The sequence below is a fragment of the Onychostruthus taczanowskii genome, unplaced genomic scaffold (assembly GCF_017590055.1).
Source record: "Onychostruthus taczanowskii isolate IOZ18803 unplaced genomic scaffold, ASM1759005v1 scaffold68, whole genome shotgun sequence".
Classification (NCBI taxonomy): Eukaryota; Metazoa; Chordata; class Aves; order Passeriformes; family Passeridae; genus Onychostruthus; species Onychostruthus taczanowskii.
This window is the reverse complement of record NW_024504566.1, coordinates 1,383,624-1,400,703: the sequence shown is the minus strand read 5'-3', so window position 1 is coordinate 1,400,703 and position 17,080 is coordinate 1,383,624. Positions and strand designations below refer to the sequence as shown.

Sequence of the window (17,080 nt, the reverse complement as noted above, 5' to 3'; positions counted from 1 at the left end):
AAGCAGTACAATAAAATTCAATTCATCCAACAAAATGCATCAACATTAGAAGATACCAATAAATAAGGGACATCATTACAGACTCAAAAAGTTAGGAAATGTGATGCATCTGTGAAAGCTTGTAGGGCATGCAGTGATGAAGGGCAGAGGGACAGACAAAAACAGCTACTGGCATCAGCTTCAGAATGTGAGATGGTTAATTTCAGAGCCCAGATCAGTCCTTCCCCCCCCCCCCCCCCCCCCCCACCACACACACTTTTATCTTCAAAGCCAATTGTAAAGAGAGAATAAATCAATCATTATAGAAATGAGAAAAAAAAAAAATTCATTCAAGAGTGCCACAGAAAGCACAAAAGTAAGAAGAAAGTGAAAGCAGAAATCCCAGGGATATGGTAATCCAAACGCCTACATTTGTTTCCATTTTGAAGTCTTACAGCCATTGAACTGCAGAAATCCAAACAGAGCAGAAGCATTTTGGCACCGATTCAAAGGCTGCTGAAGTTAATGAAAACACTGCCACAGATTTTGAATCAGGCCATAAATGTTCATTGTAATGGCTCTATGTGCAGTCTGCTTAACATTAATAATGAAGGCCCACGTCTTTTCCTAGCAGAGATGGAAAGAGCAACACGTGGTACAGTAGCCATCTCTAAAAGAAGATACAATCACATTACTTCAGCAGAATGCCTAAGCGACAGGGAACAGAGCTCCCATTTTAAGTTTGCTCTGAAGAGTTCCTTTCCCTAGAACCAAGACACTCCCTTAATGAAAATCAGGCTGTTGATATGTTCCTAAATCAATATGAGCTCACCAGGAAACTCCATTAAAATTAATAAATATAATACTTTAGTGATTAGGTTATTATCAATTCTTCTGACTCCACAGTAAGAAGAAAGAAGTATGAATTTACTGACCAACAAAAAAGTATAAAAATGAAGGATTCTGTCAATGTCCATTAATATGTTAAAAATTTTTGTCACTGTTGTTAAAAAGATAAAAAACATTCGGATTGAAGCTCACTACTTATTATACAATAAAATGAATAAGATTTAACCATGCTCTGCTTTAACTGAATGTAAAAATGAAATTCTAAACATTTTCTGAAAAAAGTAAATAAAGCATATTAAAATCAACGAGATAATTAATAAAACTAACTGATTCTGTGCTAGAGGACATACAAATGCAGATATGGGAAGGAGGTTTCAGCAGTACTTGTAGTTTGTTAGATTTTTGTCACCTCAGAGAAAATCATACTTAAAAAAGAAGCTGAAAAAGGGAATAAGTGGCATGACTTCAGGTACTACTGACCACATTATCTTAACAAAACCAGTGTTAAAAATTTTGGGTTATCTTTCTATTTCCATATATATTTATAAAATCTATTATTTTTCTTAGCATATAATTTTGAAGGAAATATTTTCCATACTTGCATAATATCCATTGCTCTAAATTTAGTTAGTTATGCAGTTTGCTAGAACACTTGGCCAAAATAGATTAAATTCCCTTAAAAACATAAAGAAAATGAGATTGAAGAATAAGTGCAATTAAATATAAGCATTATTTTGGGCAGAACTCAAATAACCTCCTGAATATTTAGTGAATATTACAGGTAAAGTTATTAAGGTTCTTTGAGCTGTTACGTTGCCAGTAAAGGAGATACTAAAATAACATCTCTATATTAATAAAATAAAATAAAATAGCATACAGCTAAGTAGAGTTTAAGCAATCTTTCTTAGCGAACTTTGGATCATGTTTCCTATCTGCAATTGCAAATATTCCTGAAGAATAGTGTCACTTACAAAGTACTACGATGAAATGTTCAGAGCAAGGTTTACAATGGAATTAAATCAACAAGTATTTCCATGCCTCCTCAAAAAAAGTGAAGGGAGTTAGAGAAAAAAAGCAATCTTAAAAATTAAAGAAATCTAACAATTTTTGACAAAAAAGTCCTCTCTTTGAGAATTTTCTCTGAGAATGGTCACACATTTCATAAGAAACGCAAATTAAGTATTTGGGGCAGAGTCTGATTGAAAAGAATGACTGTTCTCCTTAGAAAAAAGTTAATACCTCAAAGCATGAATTAAAGCAAAACAATACATGAAATTATGAAGAAAAGCACTGGTAATTTAATTTTTAAGGTATGAGATTTATTCTTCTAAAGAATAATCAATAACTACCTAAAGTGATTACCAATTATTGGATAAATAACCTAATACTAAATGTTACATACACCTAATTCATGCTGATAGGATTTGTGGAAGACAATCTCTTGCTTACAAAAACTACTCAATTGGAAGCTGACTTTTCCAGTAATTTGTTCTATGTTCATAAAATCTTGGATTTTTTTTTTTAAGAATTTTAAAATTTTTATGGAGCCTAGTAGCACTTGAAGGCAAATTAAGTTTGAAAAATATTTGAAATACTCGAAGACTAATAATCCACCTGACGTGGCAATCTGACTCATCTTGGAACATGAATTTAAGATGAAAATTCAGGACATCCATATGAAAAACAGCAAATTAATAGACAGTCATCAAATCCCAATGTTGTTGACTTTGAGGAGCAGAAGACAAACAGAAGGATAAGATTTCTGAGTTCATACTTTTATGGCACAGTTCAGAAAGGAGAGAGGATTCTGACAGTATAGTGTGACAACCAAATGTTAAAAGGATTACTAGGTTACTCCTGATACATGTAGAAAGTCTTCAGTGAAGTGGAATGACAATATATATTGCTTAATCACAGGAAACTTGGAATCTCCTCACACAATTTTGCCACACACTGTTACTGGAGTGGCTTCCCCAGGACTGGTGCTTGAGTTCAACTCCCTTATTAGCTAGTGGTGCAGCTACCAAGAGAAAGTGGTTGGTTATGTGTTGGAAGCAGATCAGCTGCGTAGGGCTTTTATGCCCTACAGATGATGATGCAGGAACTAGAGTTATGAGGGACTGCAGTACCATAACTGAACTAGCTGTTGAAAGTTTGAGACAATTCAAACATTCTTCAATGCTGATGAAGGTCTAAAGTGTTCCATAACTGAGTGTTCTTTTTTTTTTTCACCGCACTGCAAGTCAGCTAAAGAGGAGCTTATACCTAATGTTCTAGTGCTACTGATCCCAGCAGGGAAATATGTTGGTAAAAAGCTTTATAGGAGATCTACATTTCACTGAGACATAGATCAGTATTGTCTTTATTCACTTTAATGCCATCAAGAAGATTCCCTGAAGCTGGTGGCACATTAGACACACCAGTAAGTCCCCACCAAAATGCAAAATGAGTAGCAGATACACACATTGACTCCAGACTTAAGATAATCAACAGTTAGATTTTAACTTTCCAACAGCAAACTTGTGTCTGTACCTGTTGAAGTAAACCTGTGACATGCCATGCATGAGCATTATCAAAGCCTACAACCAAAAAAAGAACTATAGAAAAACAGAAATAAAAATGAAACATATTCTATAGGCATGTAATGATAAATAGGAAACTGCGCTGTTATACAGGCAATTACATGTCTTAATGTGCAACCATCTGCTGCCATAGCAGAATACCACAGCTCCAGCTATCCCCTATTCTTTAAAAGATTCACACAAAATTGAGATACATAGTCCATGGAAGGTCCCCTGAAGAGGTCATATTCAAAACATCATTTCGGACTGAGAAAGCATTTTGAAGTCCAAAATACTAGCATTAACCAAAAAACAAATTTAAAAAAAAATTAAAGGAATTTGTTTAATATACTCTAATCTGCAGCTCACTTACTTTAAACATTAGTCCTCTTTAAAAAAAGCCTTCCGTATGAAGACTTCCTTGAGGAAGCAACCTTATTTACAACATTACTAAATCAGCGAAAGAATTCCCATATCCCTGGAATGTGGAAAAAAATTTAAAATTAAAATTCTAGCTTTTAGAAAGTAAGAAAGATAAAGTTACAAAATAAATAAAGCAAACAAGACATATAAGAAAACCAAAACATTGTTTTTGAGGGAGACAGTTTGTAGCATATCAATCCCTTTACCTGATGCTGTTACCAGGAGGCTGTCTGAATCACATGGTCTACAGGATGAAGCACTAACAGGGTTTATGGAGGAGCTACAGGCAATGGTGGTGGGAATGACAAAGGAATTTTCTGAACATGCAGGTTGGTTCAGTCCAGGAAAGTGGGAAGGCCAGGCACCCACCTGAGATGAGGCTATGGCTGGTATGGCACAGCCTGCAGGTGCCACAGATAAATCTATAGCAGGTTTTGGTGGCAGCTGAGGTGAGGACTTAGAAATAATTTCCTCATTTATTACCCTGATTCCTTGTGGTGAACTTGAAAGAGGTGAGGTCATGGTTTTGTTGTCAGTTTTTGCACTTGTATTTGGGGATCGATTACTATCCATTAAAACTTTAAGCTGTGGGTGTGGTGGAGAAGGAGCTTGTGAAAGCCCTGGTTTTTTAGGAGGAATAGGTGGAGGGTTTCCTCTGTCAATTCTTGATACACTTGGAGTTTTTAAAGTAATTTTACCAACTGGGGTGTAAGTGCCAACTTCCACTGAATGCGAGGTCCCTGGCCGCGACTGAGCGCTACTCTGAGGGCTTGTAAATCTTGAAAGAGCTTGGGTAACAGTATTCCGAGCTGCCTGTTTGGCAACAAGGTTGTCACGACTAGTAGGGGATACATCCCTTGAGGGAGGGCTTTGGGTTGTGTTTCCATTTTGGTCTTGATCATTTGTATTTGCCTGAAACCTAAATCTAGCTGCTTGGACTCGTGGATTTAGGCCTGGATGGCCAGTAGTGTTGGCAGATGGTGAATGCAAAGTGTGTATAGATGAAGAGAGTGAGGAATTCTGAGCTGTGGCAGTTGGTGTGGTAGGGGTGCAAAGGGAATTACTATTTGAAAAAGGGGAAGTGCTACTTGATAAATCAGGGGATGAGCCTGTACTTGGTCCATTTTCTTCAATTCTGTTTTGATTCTGTGCAAGAACAGGAGTTGTGGGAGGGACAAGTTCACTAGATGAAGATTGCCTATCAATGACAGGCTTCACAAATGCTGCATTGGTACACACATTCATTTTTGTATTGCCAGACACTAGTGAGCTCACTGTAGAAGGCTTTACAGAGACAGTCAAAGGCAACTTCTTAGCATTTTCTATGCTACTGTCCATCATTACAGTCTCTGTTTGACAAGCAACAGTTCTTGAACTTGGCTCTTCTGTTTCAACCGAAATAGAAACAAGACTCCTATCGCTATTCTTCTGAGAAAGATTAGCTTTACTTTCATTCTCCTTTTTTAATTGCTCAATCATTTTGATCATTTTATCTCTTTCTTCTCTGAGGTCACTGGTGTGTGTTTCCTCTTTGTGAAGTTTGGCACGCAACTGCTCTCTCTCTGTGTCAAACTCAGACAGCTGCTTTTCCATTTGAGCTTCCATTTGTGTACTCCTTTGTTTCTCAGCTGCAAGAAACTCCTCCAATTCAGTAGCCTTTTTCTTTTCCTCTTCAAATTTTGACATAACTTCTTCCAGTTTCTGGGCTTCTTCTACAATTCTGCCAGACAACTGCTTACACTCTTTCACTAGCATCAATACTACATGTTTATTCTTTCCACGTTCTTCTTCAAGGCGAGCAGATAGCTTTTTGTGCTCCAGCTCAAGATTCTGTAACTGACATTTTTCCATTTCCAACTGTAAGAAGACAGAAAATAATTCTCACTAACAATTCTCATTTCATAATAACCTAGTATTAACCTGACACTGATATTTTAATCTTTGAGAGTATCACTAAAATGAACCCAGGAGGGTGATTTGTGATATCTAACATAAGTGCATATAATCTTACACAAGCAAAAGAAAGAGAGAGCCATCTCGGTAGAGCTGTTTAGAAACTGAGTAAACTCTTTAAATTTCCTTCGTTGACAAGAGAGAGACTCTCCAAAGTGGTTAAATGTTTGTGATTCCTGAGTGATGGAGCTACCTGTTCTCCAAAAATTTGACATAAGACATAACATAAAGTCATCTCAGTAAAGGAACCAAACACAAGTAAGAGATGAGCTTTGCAAAAAATCTTTGAGGACAGAAATGACAGGGTTAGGTTTTATCTCTTCCTCCACCTGAAAGGAGATTAAGTCCATCATGAATATAACTGGTATGCTGTATCAGGTTTTAACATTTATAAATAAGACAACTTTTTGGCACAGGCAGAAATATTTCCCTGTACTTACTAATAGTAAAAATTCTCATTGACATCAGTGATGTATAAGCTACTATTTCTAAAATGCAGATAACAGATAAAAATAATTCTCCCTTTATTCATATAGCCATTGACTCTAATTCATTTTGCCTACTGCTTACGCTTTTATTCACAGAACCTCTTCTAGAAAAGCACTGCAAGAATATGATAATACACCATTTTATAAAACACCTATGAGGAAGAAATCACTGTGGGAAATGATGCCTACATTTTAAACATCATCTTGGTTTCAAATACTTCAAAACCTGTTTAGCAGCACAGGGGCTGCACACTAGGGTTTTAGAGCTTAATACCAGATTGACATTCTGCACAATGCTTTTGACAAAACAACACCCACCCTTTCTTAGAAATGGTATCACAGACTTATAGAATGGTTTAGATTGGAAGGGGACCTTGAAGTTCCAATCACTCTGCCACAGGCAGGCACACCCTCCGCTAGACCAGGCTGCCCAAAGCCCCAGTGCTAAACATATGAAAAATAAGGTATGGTATTATCAGTCCTTGCTAAACAAACTGCATCAGCAGTAATATCTCTTCAGTTCTGTTAAAGGAAATACAGCTGCAAATTAAATTAACAAAATATCATAATGACACTGTACTTAGGAATGGTCCAAGCATAGTTTACAAGTGAAAAAAACCCCTTATTTTCCTCAATTATTTCACTGTGTTTTCAAAGGATATAGCATTTGCATGGTTCACTTGAATTTCAAAACAAGAGGAGCATCCAGCCATTTCTTTTCTTTGTTAAAATAGGTACAAAGATAGTGAGAAATGTATACAATTTCTAAAGCTTGGAGATGTATAAATATTATAGTGAAAATATTTTTTGTCAAACTTTCTATACTTTACTATTCTGCTATTTTGTTTTCAGATGAGCTTCTCATTCTATAAATTAAGTGTTGTGAAATTATATTACTTCCAAATAATTACAAACAGATTTTAATATTTAACTGGCATGAAATCAGCTTACCGTACTATTATAATACCTTATTTGTAAGCATTGCATCTAAAGGATGGCTCCCTAATAAAAATGTAAATCCTCTATTTTATTTCAATATACAAAAGCAGCACTATTTTCTCATTTTACATTGTCTCATCTGTCTCCCTCTTCCTCCCTGTTGCTCTTTGGCAGCATCATCTCAAATAGGGAAAAGCATCTGAATATTTACATGGTATTTTTCCCTTTAGATGACAGATTTGGAACTAGCTGCAATTATTTATGAGTTTACAAACTAACTAGAATCTGATTTTTGCAAAATGTACTATATGCTTACACTGTATCATATCAGTAATAGAAACACCTGAAAATTAGTCCAAGAAGGATTTGAAAAGGGGTAAAAAAGGATACTGAGAAAAAAATATCATGTCTCACAAACAATTAACCAGCAAAGCCCTTCAGAGGTGAGAGCTTGGCTTGCATAATTTAGTGAAAAACAGACTGAGAGAGAATCTAACAGCTACATCCTTTTGAAGGGCCCTTGCAGTGATGACAAGAGTAAAATTGATCTTGGTAATGGCAAGTGGGGCTCCATAATAACAGGTTACAGAAAAGAAAAGTTGCCTTTTGAGAGGCTCAGTCTCAGAAAAAAAGTTCTTCACAAGGACACCAGTGCAGAAAATATGCAGTATTGCCATTCCTGGGGATTTTCATGACTAAGCAAGACAAATTCACAGATGACCAGATGTACTGATGATGATAATCTGCTTTAAGCACAAGGTTAGAATAAATTACACCAACAGGCCTTTTTCAACCCACGCTTGCCTTTCTTTGAGCATGCATCCCAATACTAACTCCTCTGCAAACTCTCAACAAATGAAGAACTGTCATTTTGATCTGTTTTGTGTTCCCAGGAAAACTCAAAATTAATTTTCACAGCAGCTCCAAGAAAAGCATTCGAAGAGATGGAAGAGCATGGAGACTTAACACAAAGCAGATGACATCTGAGAGTAAGATGTTTGTATGTGGTAAGCCTTACAGTCCTTTGTGCACCTCCTTGATTTTTCTACATGCTGGTATATTTTTATGCCTTGTGATCAAATGAAAATTTTATTCATAGAATACTTTTGAGGTGATTTTATTCACAGATACCAAGTTTCCCCCCCGGAATAAGAGCTCACTCTGAGTCTGTTTAAAGTTCAGTAATACCCAGAGAAAATAAACACAGCTGGACACAGACTTGATTATTTGGAGTGGGACAGTGAACCAATTCCAAACACGAAGATAGAGGCATCACACATTTAGAGAAGGAGGAACCACTCTTGGAGGGAGGGGCAGCAGCTGGCTTGTATTTAGGTTACATTTGCCTAGGCTGTTTTTTTTCTCACACTGCGTCACCCTACCTTGTTGAACATTTTTTGAAGTCCCTCAAAACACCTTCATTACCCTCTTCAATAGAAGGATTTGAGATGAAGAACAGACAAAAAAAATGTGGCATGGATGGAAGGTGAAACACTGAATGAAAGGTTTGTGAATGCATGGAGATGTCTGAGAGATACATCATCTGTTTCCAAGGAGTTTAAGAGTGTCTTGTACAAATAGCATTTCTAATGGAGCTTAGATGACAAAGGTGTAATTCAGTAGACAGTCATGTACACAGCTGCTCAACACCATGTAGTTTGTTTTCAAATCCTTAAAATTAAGATTTAAATTAAAAAAGCTGATGTATTCCTCTAGGAAGGAAAAGACAAAAGCATCCTTTCTTGTACAAACAGACCTACAGATACAGACTTTGGTAAAAAAAGAAAAAAAAAGGACAAGATTTGAGTTTACATATTAATATATTGATATATTCTTAATATGTGAGCCCATCTTAGGTGCATGTATCTGTCCATATAATAAAAGCCAGAGATAAATGAAGAATTTAGGTACAAAAAGAGACCTGTGGCCATGCACTGAAACAATAAACTAATTCCACTGTCCTGGCAGATGTGTCAAGGTTTCTCCCAATATCCTTTTTCAGTCAGAACAAGTAAGCTTGCTTGCCCTTTCCTATTTTTATATTTACTGAAAAAGCTTATGAGAAAGAAATTTAATACTTAAGAGTTCTCAAAAACAAGTGTGACATACATATAATAGTTCACTTCACATTAAACTGTTTGAAGACTTACATATCATAGTGATATCCTTTTTTTTTAATCTGTTTTCCTAAAGTCTTAACAGAGCAACGATGCTTAAACTAAACTAAACAACAGAGCTAAAATAACAACAAAATATTTGCTGGTTTAATTTAAGCATGTATTTCCAGCAACTTCGAGGACTTCTGCATGCATGTTTTTTCCCAAAGAGCAATCATTACCAAAATCAATTTTATGTCAATTGTCTTAGACTGTTTGTTGTTTGGGGGTTTTTAAGTCAATGTAAAACTGCCACCAAAAACCTGTATCACAGCAGTAAAAGACATTTCTATCCATCTTATATGCAGTGAAGATAATTAAACACAGAGAGCATTTTTTTTAATTTATTCAAAAATACTTTGTTTAGATTAGTACTTTATATGACTGTTTCATCTCTTTCCTCTCAGAAACCCCTCTCCAACATATTAATATTTAGCTATGTTTAAAAAATGTATGGCTTACATACTGGTGAAACACATGTCACCAATCATTCACTAACAAAATGACATTGTTTTATCTTCAATCTGGCACTTTTTTCTGCAACATAATTGTTCCAAAATTATTTTATTTTTACACTAAATGTTCTAAATATGCAAAAACGTCATTTTAGAGGTTATAAAATATTTTTACTGCTTTATGAAATAGAGCCACCTAATATAAAAATGAAATAAATTATTTACTTTATTCAGGTTAGAATAAAAATAGGTTCTTAAGGCTTCAACAGTATTGGTTTAAAAATATCTTGTGATGATGCTCAGTTCACACTGAGCTATCTACTTATATATCCACTGTATCAAGTTGCACCAGTTATATTTAATTTTTTTCCATAAATAGAGCTAAATTCACAGAACAAATGAAGTGTGCATACAAAATATCACCAGAAAACCAGCACCTCACCCTATATGAAAATTAAGTGGCAACATTTGAACACTTGTAATGTTAATCAAGACAAAGATGCAAATTAAAAATGTGACATGAAAGAACAAATTGGGAGAGGGAAAAGGAAAAAGTCAATAGCAGGATACCTTCTTTTGTCTGTTTTCAGCAGCAGCCAACTGAGCTGACATTCTTTCTTGCATTTTCCTGCAGTGAGCCATAACAGCTTCTAAAATGGACAGAGGGTTCATGCATATTGGCTTCTTTTCTTTATCAGCAGCACCTGCCTCAAAGTCTCTTTGAAGAGCCAGAAATGGGTCGCTCAGATTAAATCTTCCATATCGCTCCTGGATAAAAACCTCTTTGAGCCGGGCCTAACAAAAAAAAAAAAAAAAAACAACAAAAAAACCAAACTAAAACCAGAGAAATAAAATGCATTCTTTGAAGTACATCCACACATAGAAGAAATTTACACTACAGGGAAAGCAATATACGTCATTTAAGGTTTTAAAATATTTTCTTTAGGTATTCATTTACAACCTCTGAAAAAAAATATGCCTCAAAAAATCAGAAAAACACCCACAGTGCAGAGAAACACTGTCAAGAAAGAGAAATAATAAAAAAATAGAGAAAAACATTTCTCTGCAACTTGATTCAAATTCTGTTTTGAACAATAATAAAAAAAAAAACAAAAAAAACCAAACCAAAACAAAACAAAAATCAGTTCTGAGATACAAAAGAGGAGAACACTTACCCAGTGGGTTAGCACATCATTTGGAAAGCTTGAAGTTAAAATTTCAACATATGAAAAGTTCATGAATGATAACACACATTTCAGGGCACGAAAAAATAAAGAGGAATGTAAGAACTGTGTTAGAAAAACCCCTCAAAGACTAAGTACAAATTACATACCTTAATGAATGCACAACTTTTTTCTATATATTGTCAACAAAATTGAAATGTCATCATAAATGATAATTTGTCTGGAAGAGAAACAAGTGTGCCTACATATTCTGATGCTTGAAATACTTCTAGTTTGTTTATCATTAAAATAGTAAAAATGGAAAATCTTTATTAAAAAGACCAGGTCTTTGGAATATAGCTTCAGAAAAAGCTGACAGAGTTCACTCAGACCTAAAGTTTAGTTTGGCTTAAAAGTCAGGTAATGACTGGTTGAAGAGATAAAAATAAAGAATCTAATTATTTTTTATAAAGTGCCTTGCAAGTAACCCCCAATTAGTCTAATCATTCTAGTATTTTAATCCCTTAATTTATAAGTTATAATATAAAAAAGCTACTTCCAAAGGGAATATTACAGGCGTAGGAGGAGGGACTGTGTTTGTAATTTGTGGTTTTATAAGATGAAGTTACAGGACAGTATGTACCTTAGGAATTCAATCTTCATGGAAAGGAAACCATCAAAACCAAACGCCTTACCATGAATGGATTACATTGCTAATTAGCCAAGCAAGATGATAAATCCAAACAGGTTAAAAATTTAAATAGAGGGATGCACCATCTATCTATAAATTATCAACAACTTAAATGTGACTTAGTTTATATAAAGTGAGACATCAAAGTAAAGGAAAAAACAGATGTAGCAGGTCTGCTGTAAGTCCAAAAAGAAGACCACCAAGAGCCCTCATTGTTAAATCCAAAGAAAAAGCCAAGATGATTAACTGACCGTAGAGGCAAAGGCATAACCTGTGCCTTTATGGAAAGAGATTGCCAACCAGTGAAATGATGAGTATTTTCAATTTTTTTCTATGACCCATGACCAGCTGTCCTCTTGGCACATACTAAATGCATGAAATATGAATGTATTCTTTGAAATGTTTTCTAACATGTGCAGCAATTAATAGAGCAGGGCAGAAAGACTCAGTGTGCACCTGCCAAAATTGCAAGACGACCGGGGTTCAGATTCATTAACCAAGAAAAGGATGAAACTATATAGTAGGGATGAGCTCCATCTGAATGAAAATCAAAACCAGAATTAAAGTGGCTATAGGAAAATGTAGAAGGTAAACACTTTGGAAAAACCAATAGGTCTCAAACAGCACATGGTTTGGGCTGACAGACTGGCTGAAGCCATAACTGCATAACCTCAAGCACAGGGGAAAGCAGACTGGCAACTCTCAAACCACAGACAGCAAAGTCATCTAGAGATGCTTCCAACTCAAAGGTGAATGAAATGTCTATTGAAACAAATGCTTCCGTGTCTTTATACAAGGACTATAAATATAAAATACAATAACTGGATGATTTCATGGGATGAAAATATATGATTTAAAAAGAAAGTACTAGAATAAAAGACAAAGCAAAAACTTGGTAGAAAGGGAGAGGATGAGTATTTTCCCAAAACTTAGGCACAAAGTGACAGAAGGACAAACTAGGCTTGAGTTTTTTTACAGGATTCCTCTAGCCACTAAAGAATACTTCTGTCCCTTTGCAAATAACTTAAGTACATCAGATGGGAGAAATAGAAATGTTAGAATTTTTTTCTCTTATATTATCTTTCTTTACTGAATTTCATGTCATAAGAGTTAGTAGCAATATCACAATATCTGTTTTTCAGGAAAGTCATTATCTGTGGAATATGCAGTCTAAAATCATACTCCTTTAATAAAGTGTCTGTGTATTTGGTGGTTGTGTTAAAGCAGCATTAGCACTGTCTCATATATAACTTCAATTGCACAGCAATATATAGAGAAAATAACATTCAAACTATTTATTTGTGAATAATTAAGTGAATTAATTTTCAAACACAACATTTTTAAAAATAGAACATGCACCTGCTATAGGAGGCCATCAGGACTACTGTATTGTGAAAGGTGCTATATGAATTTATAAACTGTCAGCTTCAGTTTTCTGCACATACTCATTTGCTCAGAAATGAACCTTTAAATGGAAGGACTGAGATTGGAAGTATTTAGAAGTATGATAAGATGTCCATGGGAAATGATATCTTTTCAGCCTATGGCAGTGGTACACAAAATCATGACTTAAGATTTGAGGTAAACCCTCCAAGAGGTAACTGCCAATGACAAGTCACAGTAGACATAAACAAATCAAAACAAAATATATAAAACCAAAGACAAAATCCCTTTAAACAGTTAATGCATGAAATTCACTAAAGCAATAGCGCAAAAGATTAAACTTACTTACAACAGCTTTTTAATTCAGTCAGTAAGAACATCACATTTACATAGAACTTTTAAATCTTTTCACAAGATCTGAAACATTAAACAAGGAGACTAAAATAAAGCCAATATTTAAAAAAAATAAACTTCAAAGTTTTTTATGGATGATCTGCAACATTATGTTAGATCAAGGATGCACTACCAAAAAAACAGATCTGAAAAAGATCTTCAATGTTTTAATTTTGATCATTTCAAAAACGATCAAAAGGTACAACACAGTTCCTCTTCAAGGAAGAGCTTAGTAGAAGTAGGACTTTTCAGTGTGAAACAGAGACAATCAGGGAGAAAGGTGCTTGAGGTTTACAGGCTGACAGGACAAGTGTCGCTTGTCCCATGATCTAAGGAGGGAAATTTGAGTTGGACACAAATTATTTTCACTGCGAGCAGCTGAACACCAGAACATGTTTCCCAGGGAAAACAGGTAACATCTATCATTGGAAGATTTCCCAAGATAGACTGGATAAATCCAACTGCAACTCAATCCATGTTTGACCATACCCCTGCTTTAAGAAGACTGGACTGAATGATCTCTCCAGGTGCCTTTACACTTACATTACTGCATAATTAGTGATTTCTTCTGGAGCTGTCATGTATTTACTTATTTGTTTGTTTGTTTGTTTTAGCTTGTAGATGCTGGTAATCTTGTCAAGTAACAAATGACAAAAATGAGTTCTCAGTGGAAGGAAAAAAATCAGATATTGGTAGAACAAGTCTTACGTCTTGCTTTGGATCAAGACAATACTTTTTATGACCTGGGAAACAGAACTTTAAGTCTGGGACATTTCAAAAATAAAAAATCAGTACTAAAAAATCCCTAGGGATTATGCAGCTATACAATACAAGGGGAAGGTTTATTCTCAAATTTTCTCTCCTAAGTCTGTAGCCAACAAGAATCTGAAGGATCGGGCTGTTACGATAAACTGCTTCTTTCAAAGACTCTTTCAGGGAGCCTGTCTCCTACTACATACAGCAAGACGCCTCATTCATCCTGCACCAACCTTTTTCAAGTTACCTCAAGCTATCTGCAAGCTACCTCATGGAAATTTTCACTTCTTAACTTGACCTTTTTACAGTCACTGACCCCATTGATCAACTGGAAAATGAAGATTGGTAGTGGGGTGCACAGGGAGAGAACAAAATGAAAATGGCTTGTGGATAAAGCTGCAAATCCTGTGTAAGAACTGGTTTGTAACTATTTGTTTCTTGCGTTCCACTTCAGAAGAAAACAAAAATTTATTTTCAGTAACCAAACAGAGAATTATGAAGTCTAATTAGACTTTTTCCACCTGTTATTGAAACATGAATGTAAGGGGTCAAGGAGGTCTTCAAATAGTATACCTATTACTGTGGACTCACAGCTAAAAGCATAAAGCTAATGTATATGACAAATAAGCCAAATAATGAAACCAAAAAAATTAATCACATAAGCTACATTATTCGTTTTATATCCTTAATAATTTATGTTGATATTAGTTGCATACATTCATTAAAATAAGTTTTCATAATTAGCAACATATAAGCCCCAAAGCTTTTAAAGTTAATGCAGTATTTTCCCCCCTATGTATCTCAGAGCTTCCTCTTCATTTACCTGCCAAGTTAAGAGAGCTCAGCAGTTCCAAATCTTCCATACAACCGATGATAAACATCAAAAATAGGACTGCATGTCCTACGCTGCTGGGGAACAACGGAACTGAATTAAAGCTGCCCCAGAACCCTTAAATAAAATTTCCTTCCTTTCAAGAGCATTTGTTGTTCTGATTAATTTCCTTTTCTACATTTACGATAATTGTTTCAACAGATGTTGATAGGTTCATATTAATATTTTCTCTTGACATATGAATGAGGGAGTGGTAAAAAGTTTTCTAAAACTAACCAGCACAGAAGAGGAGCAGTAAAAGCTTATTTTATATATTATGTTAAAGATGAGGGTGAGTTCTTCATTTTAAATAAAATTAAAATGGTAATTGATTTTTTTAAAGAGGAAGATGTCTGAAAGAGAACATGTTTATAAATCTTCTTCAGTGAAATTATATAGTTTCTTTAAGTGACTTTTTTGTAGCTATTCAATTAAGCAAAAGAGAATGAGTATATCAATGAGTATATACTCACAATAAAAGTAGTACTTTCAGATACACCTGTAAAATATCAGACTGGAGGATATAATGCCTTTCTATGATGAGTTAAGAACAAGTCTTTAAAGAATGCTAGCAATTTTCATACACAGTTGAGTTTGGGGGCTTTGTTAGTTTTTTTAGTTGCCTTTTTTTTTAATGCAGATGTAAATGAATGTTTTCAAAGTATCATAAGATGCCACTTCCATATGAAGTTGTATAGGAAAAATTTAAAATGGAAATGTAAACATCAGTGACTGATGAAATAGTATCTTGCAGCATGATTTCTGTCAATGACCACATGATGCTCAATATCTCCTTATAATTTTAACTGCAGTCTAAATTCCTTTCTTCAGCACAGTGACAGTGAATATCTATGCAGTGAATACCCATGCATGTAGTGAATACCCATACCCTTTTCTTAGGGGTCTAACTCCATAAAAGGAGAGTATCATCCAATGGCACCAATTATTATTACCACAATATTGATAAGTAGCACAACCTCCTTCTTTTTCTCCCTGTTACTAGACAAAAACCTCCATGAAAAGAAGAGTACAGGCAGACATGACAGACAGACATATGCTTCCAATTCTTCATTATCAATTTTCTCCCTTAGAGTACTGAAAACTCACTATTTTGAGGATGCAGATTTTAAAAGGCTAAGATCAGTTACTAACAGATCAGTCCCAATAAGAAAAAAAGCAACACAGTGAATATAAAACATTCTTCACTTCACACAATGTAAAAGGTGAAATTTAAGCCTTGCACTAAGTTTCTAAATGAGGAAGAAGAAAAAGTTCAAGTCATGAAACAACATGTGGTTTTGATTGAGAAGAGCCATCTAGATATTCCATATAAAGACTACACTAGACCTATTTTATGACAGCTTTGTTGTCTGGTGTTTAAACACTTGAAAATTATAGGCCAATATTTTGTCAGGAAATATCACTCTGATTATCTAACCGCCCAGACATTTATTTCTGAAAATAATACAGATTTTCATACTGAGTGTCAGCTGATAGAAGAGACTTGAGCTCTCTGGTTACTTTAAATAACCATTTGTCATCTAGACTTTTTTTGCATGTTCAAATTTATAGCTGAAATTCATGCAAATCAATTCATAATTCTTTGCATGGAAATCTGTCAGAAATTCTTCTGAAGTGCTGAAGGAAATCTGACTTCATCTTAACCGAAATAGAGCACTTTAACCTTCATGTTTAGCAGCTGAAAACAAAGCTTCTTCAGCTCAGTAACAAAACATACCAAATACACAACACTAAAACTTTTACTAAATCAATCTGTGTTTCTGTTTGAATACTGATATCTTTATATTTTCAAGCTATCAAAATCTCAGTTAAGATACCCTCCCACATTACCGCATGGCAATTAAACTATTACCATGCTTTACGTATTTTAATTAAAAAGTATGCAAGTTATGTATTTACAATGCCATCATCAGGCAGAGTCATCACGGCTTCACAAAGGGAAAGGGCTGTTAAACTAGTTCCATATCCTTCTGTGCAAAGTCAACCACCTCACGGATGA

General features: G+C 34.9%; 1 protein-coding gene across 1 annotated transcript in view; it reads right to left on the bottom strand.

The window, feature by feature from the left end:
• CTTNBP2 (cortactin binding protein 2) overlaps positions 1-17,080 on the bottom strand; it is a 77,508-nt gene that overhangs the window by 38,556 nt on the left and 21,872 nt on the right. The window contains exons 3-4 of the mRNA XM_041421020.1: positions 10,374-10,598; positions 4,019-5,669 (exon numbers count right to left, since the gene is read on the bottom strand). Coding sequence (XP_041276954.1) covers positions 4,019-5,669; positions 10,374-10,598 — 1,876 coding nt within the window. The remainder of the gene's footprint in view (positions 1-4,018; positions 5,670-10,373; positions 10,599-17,080) is intronic.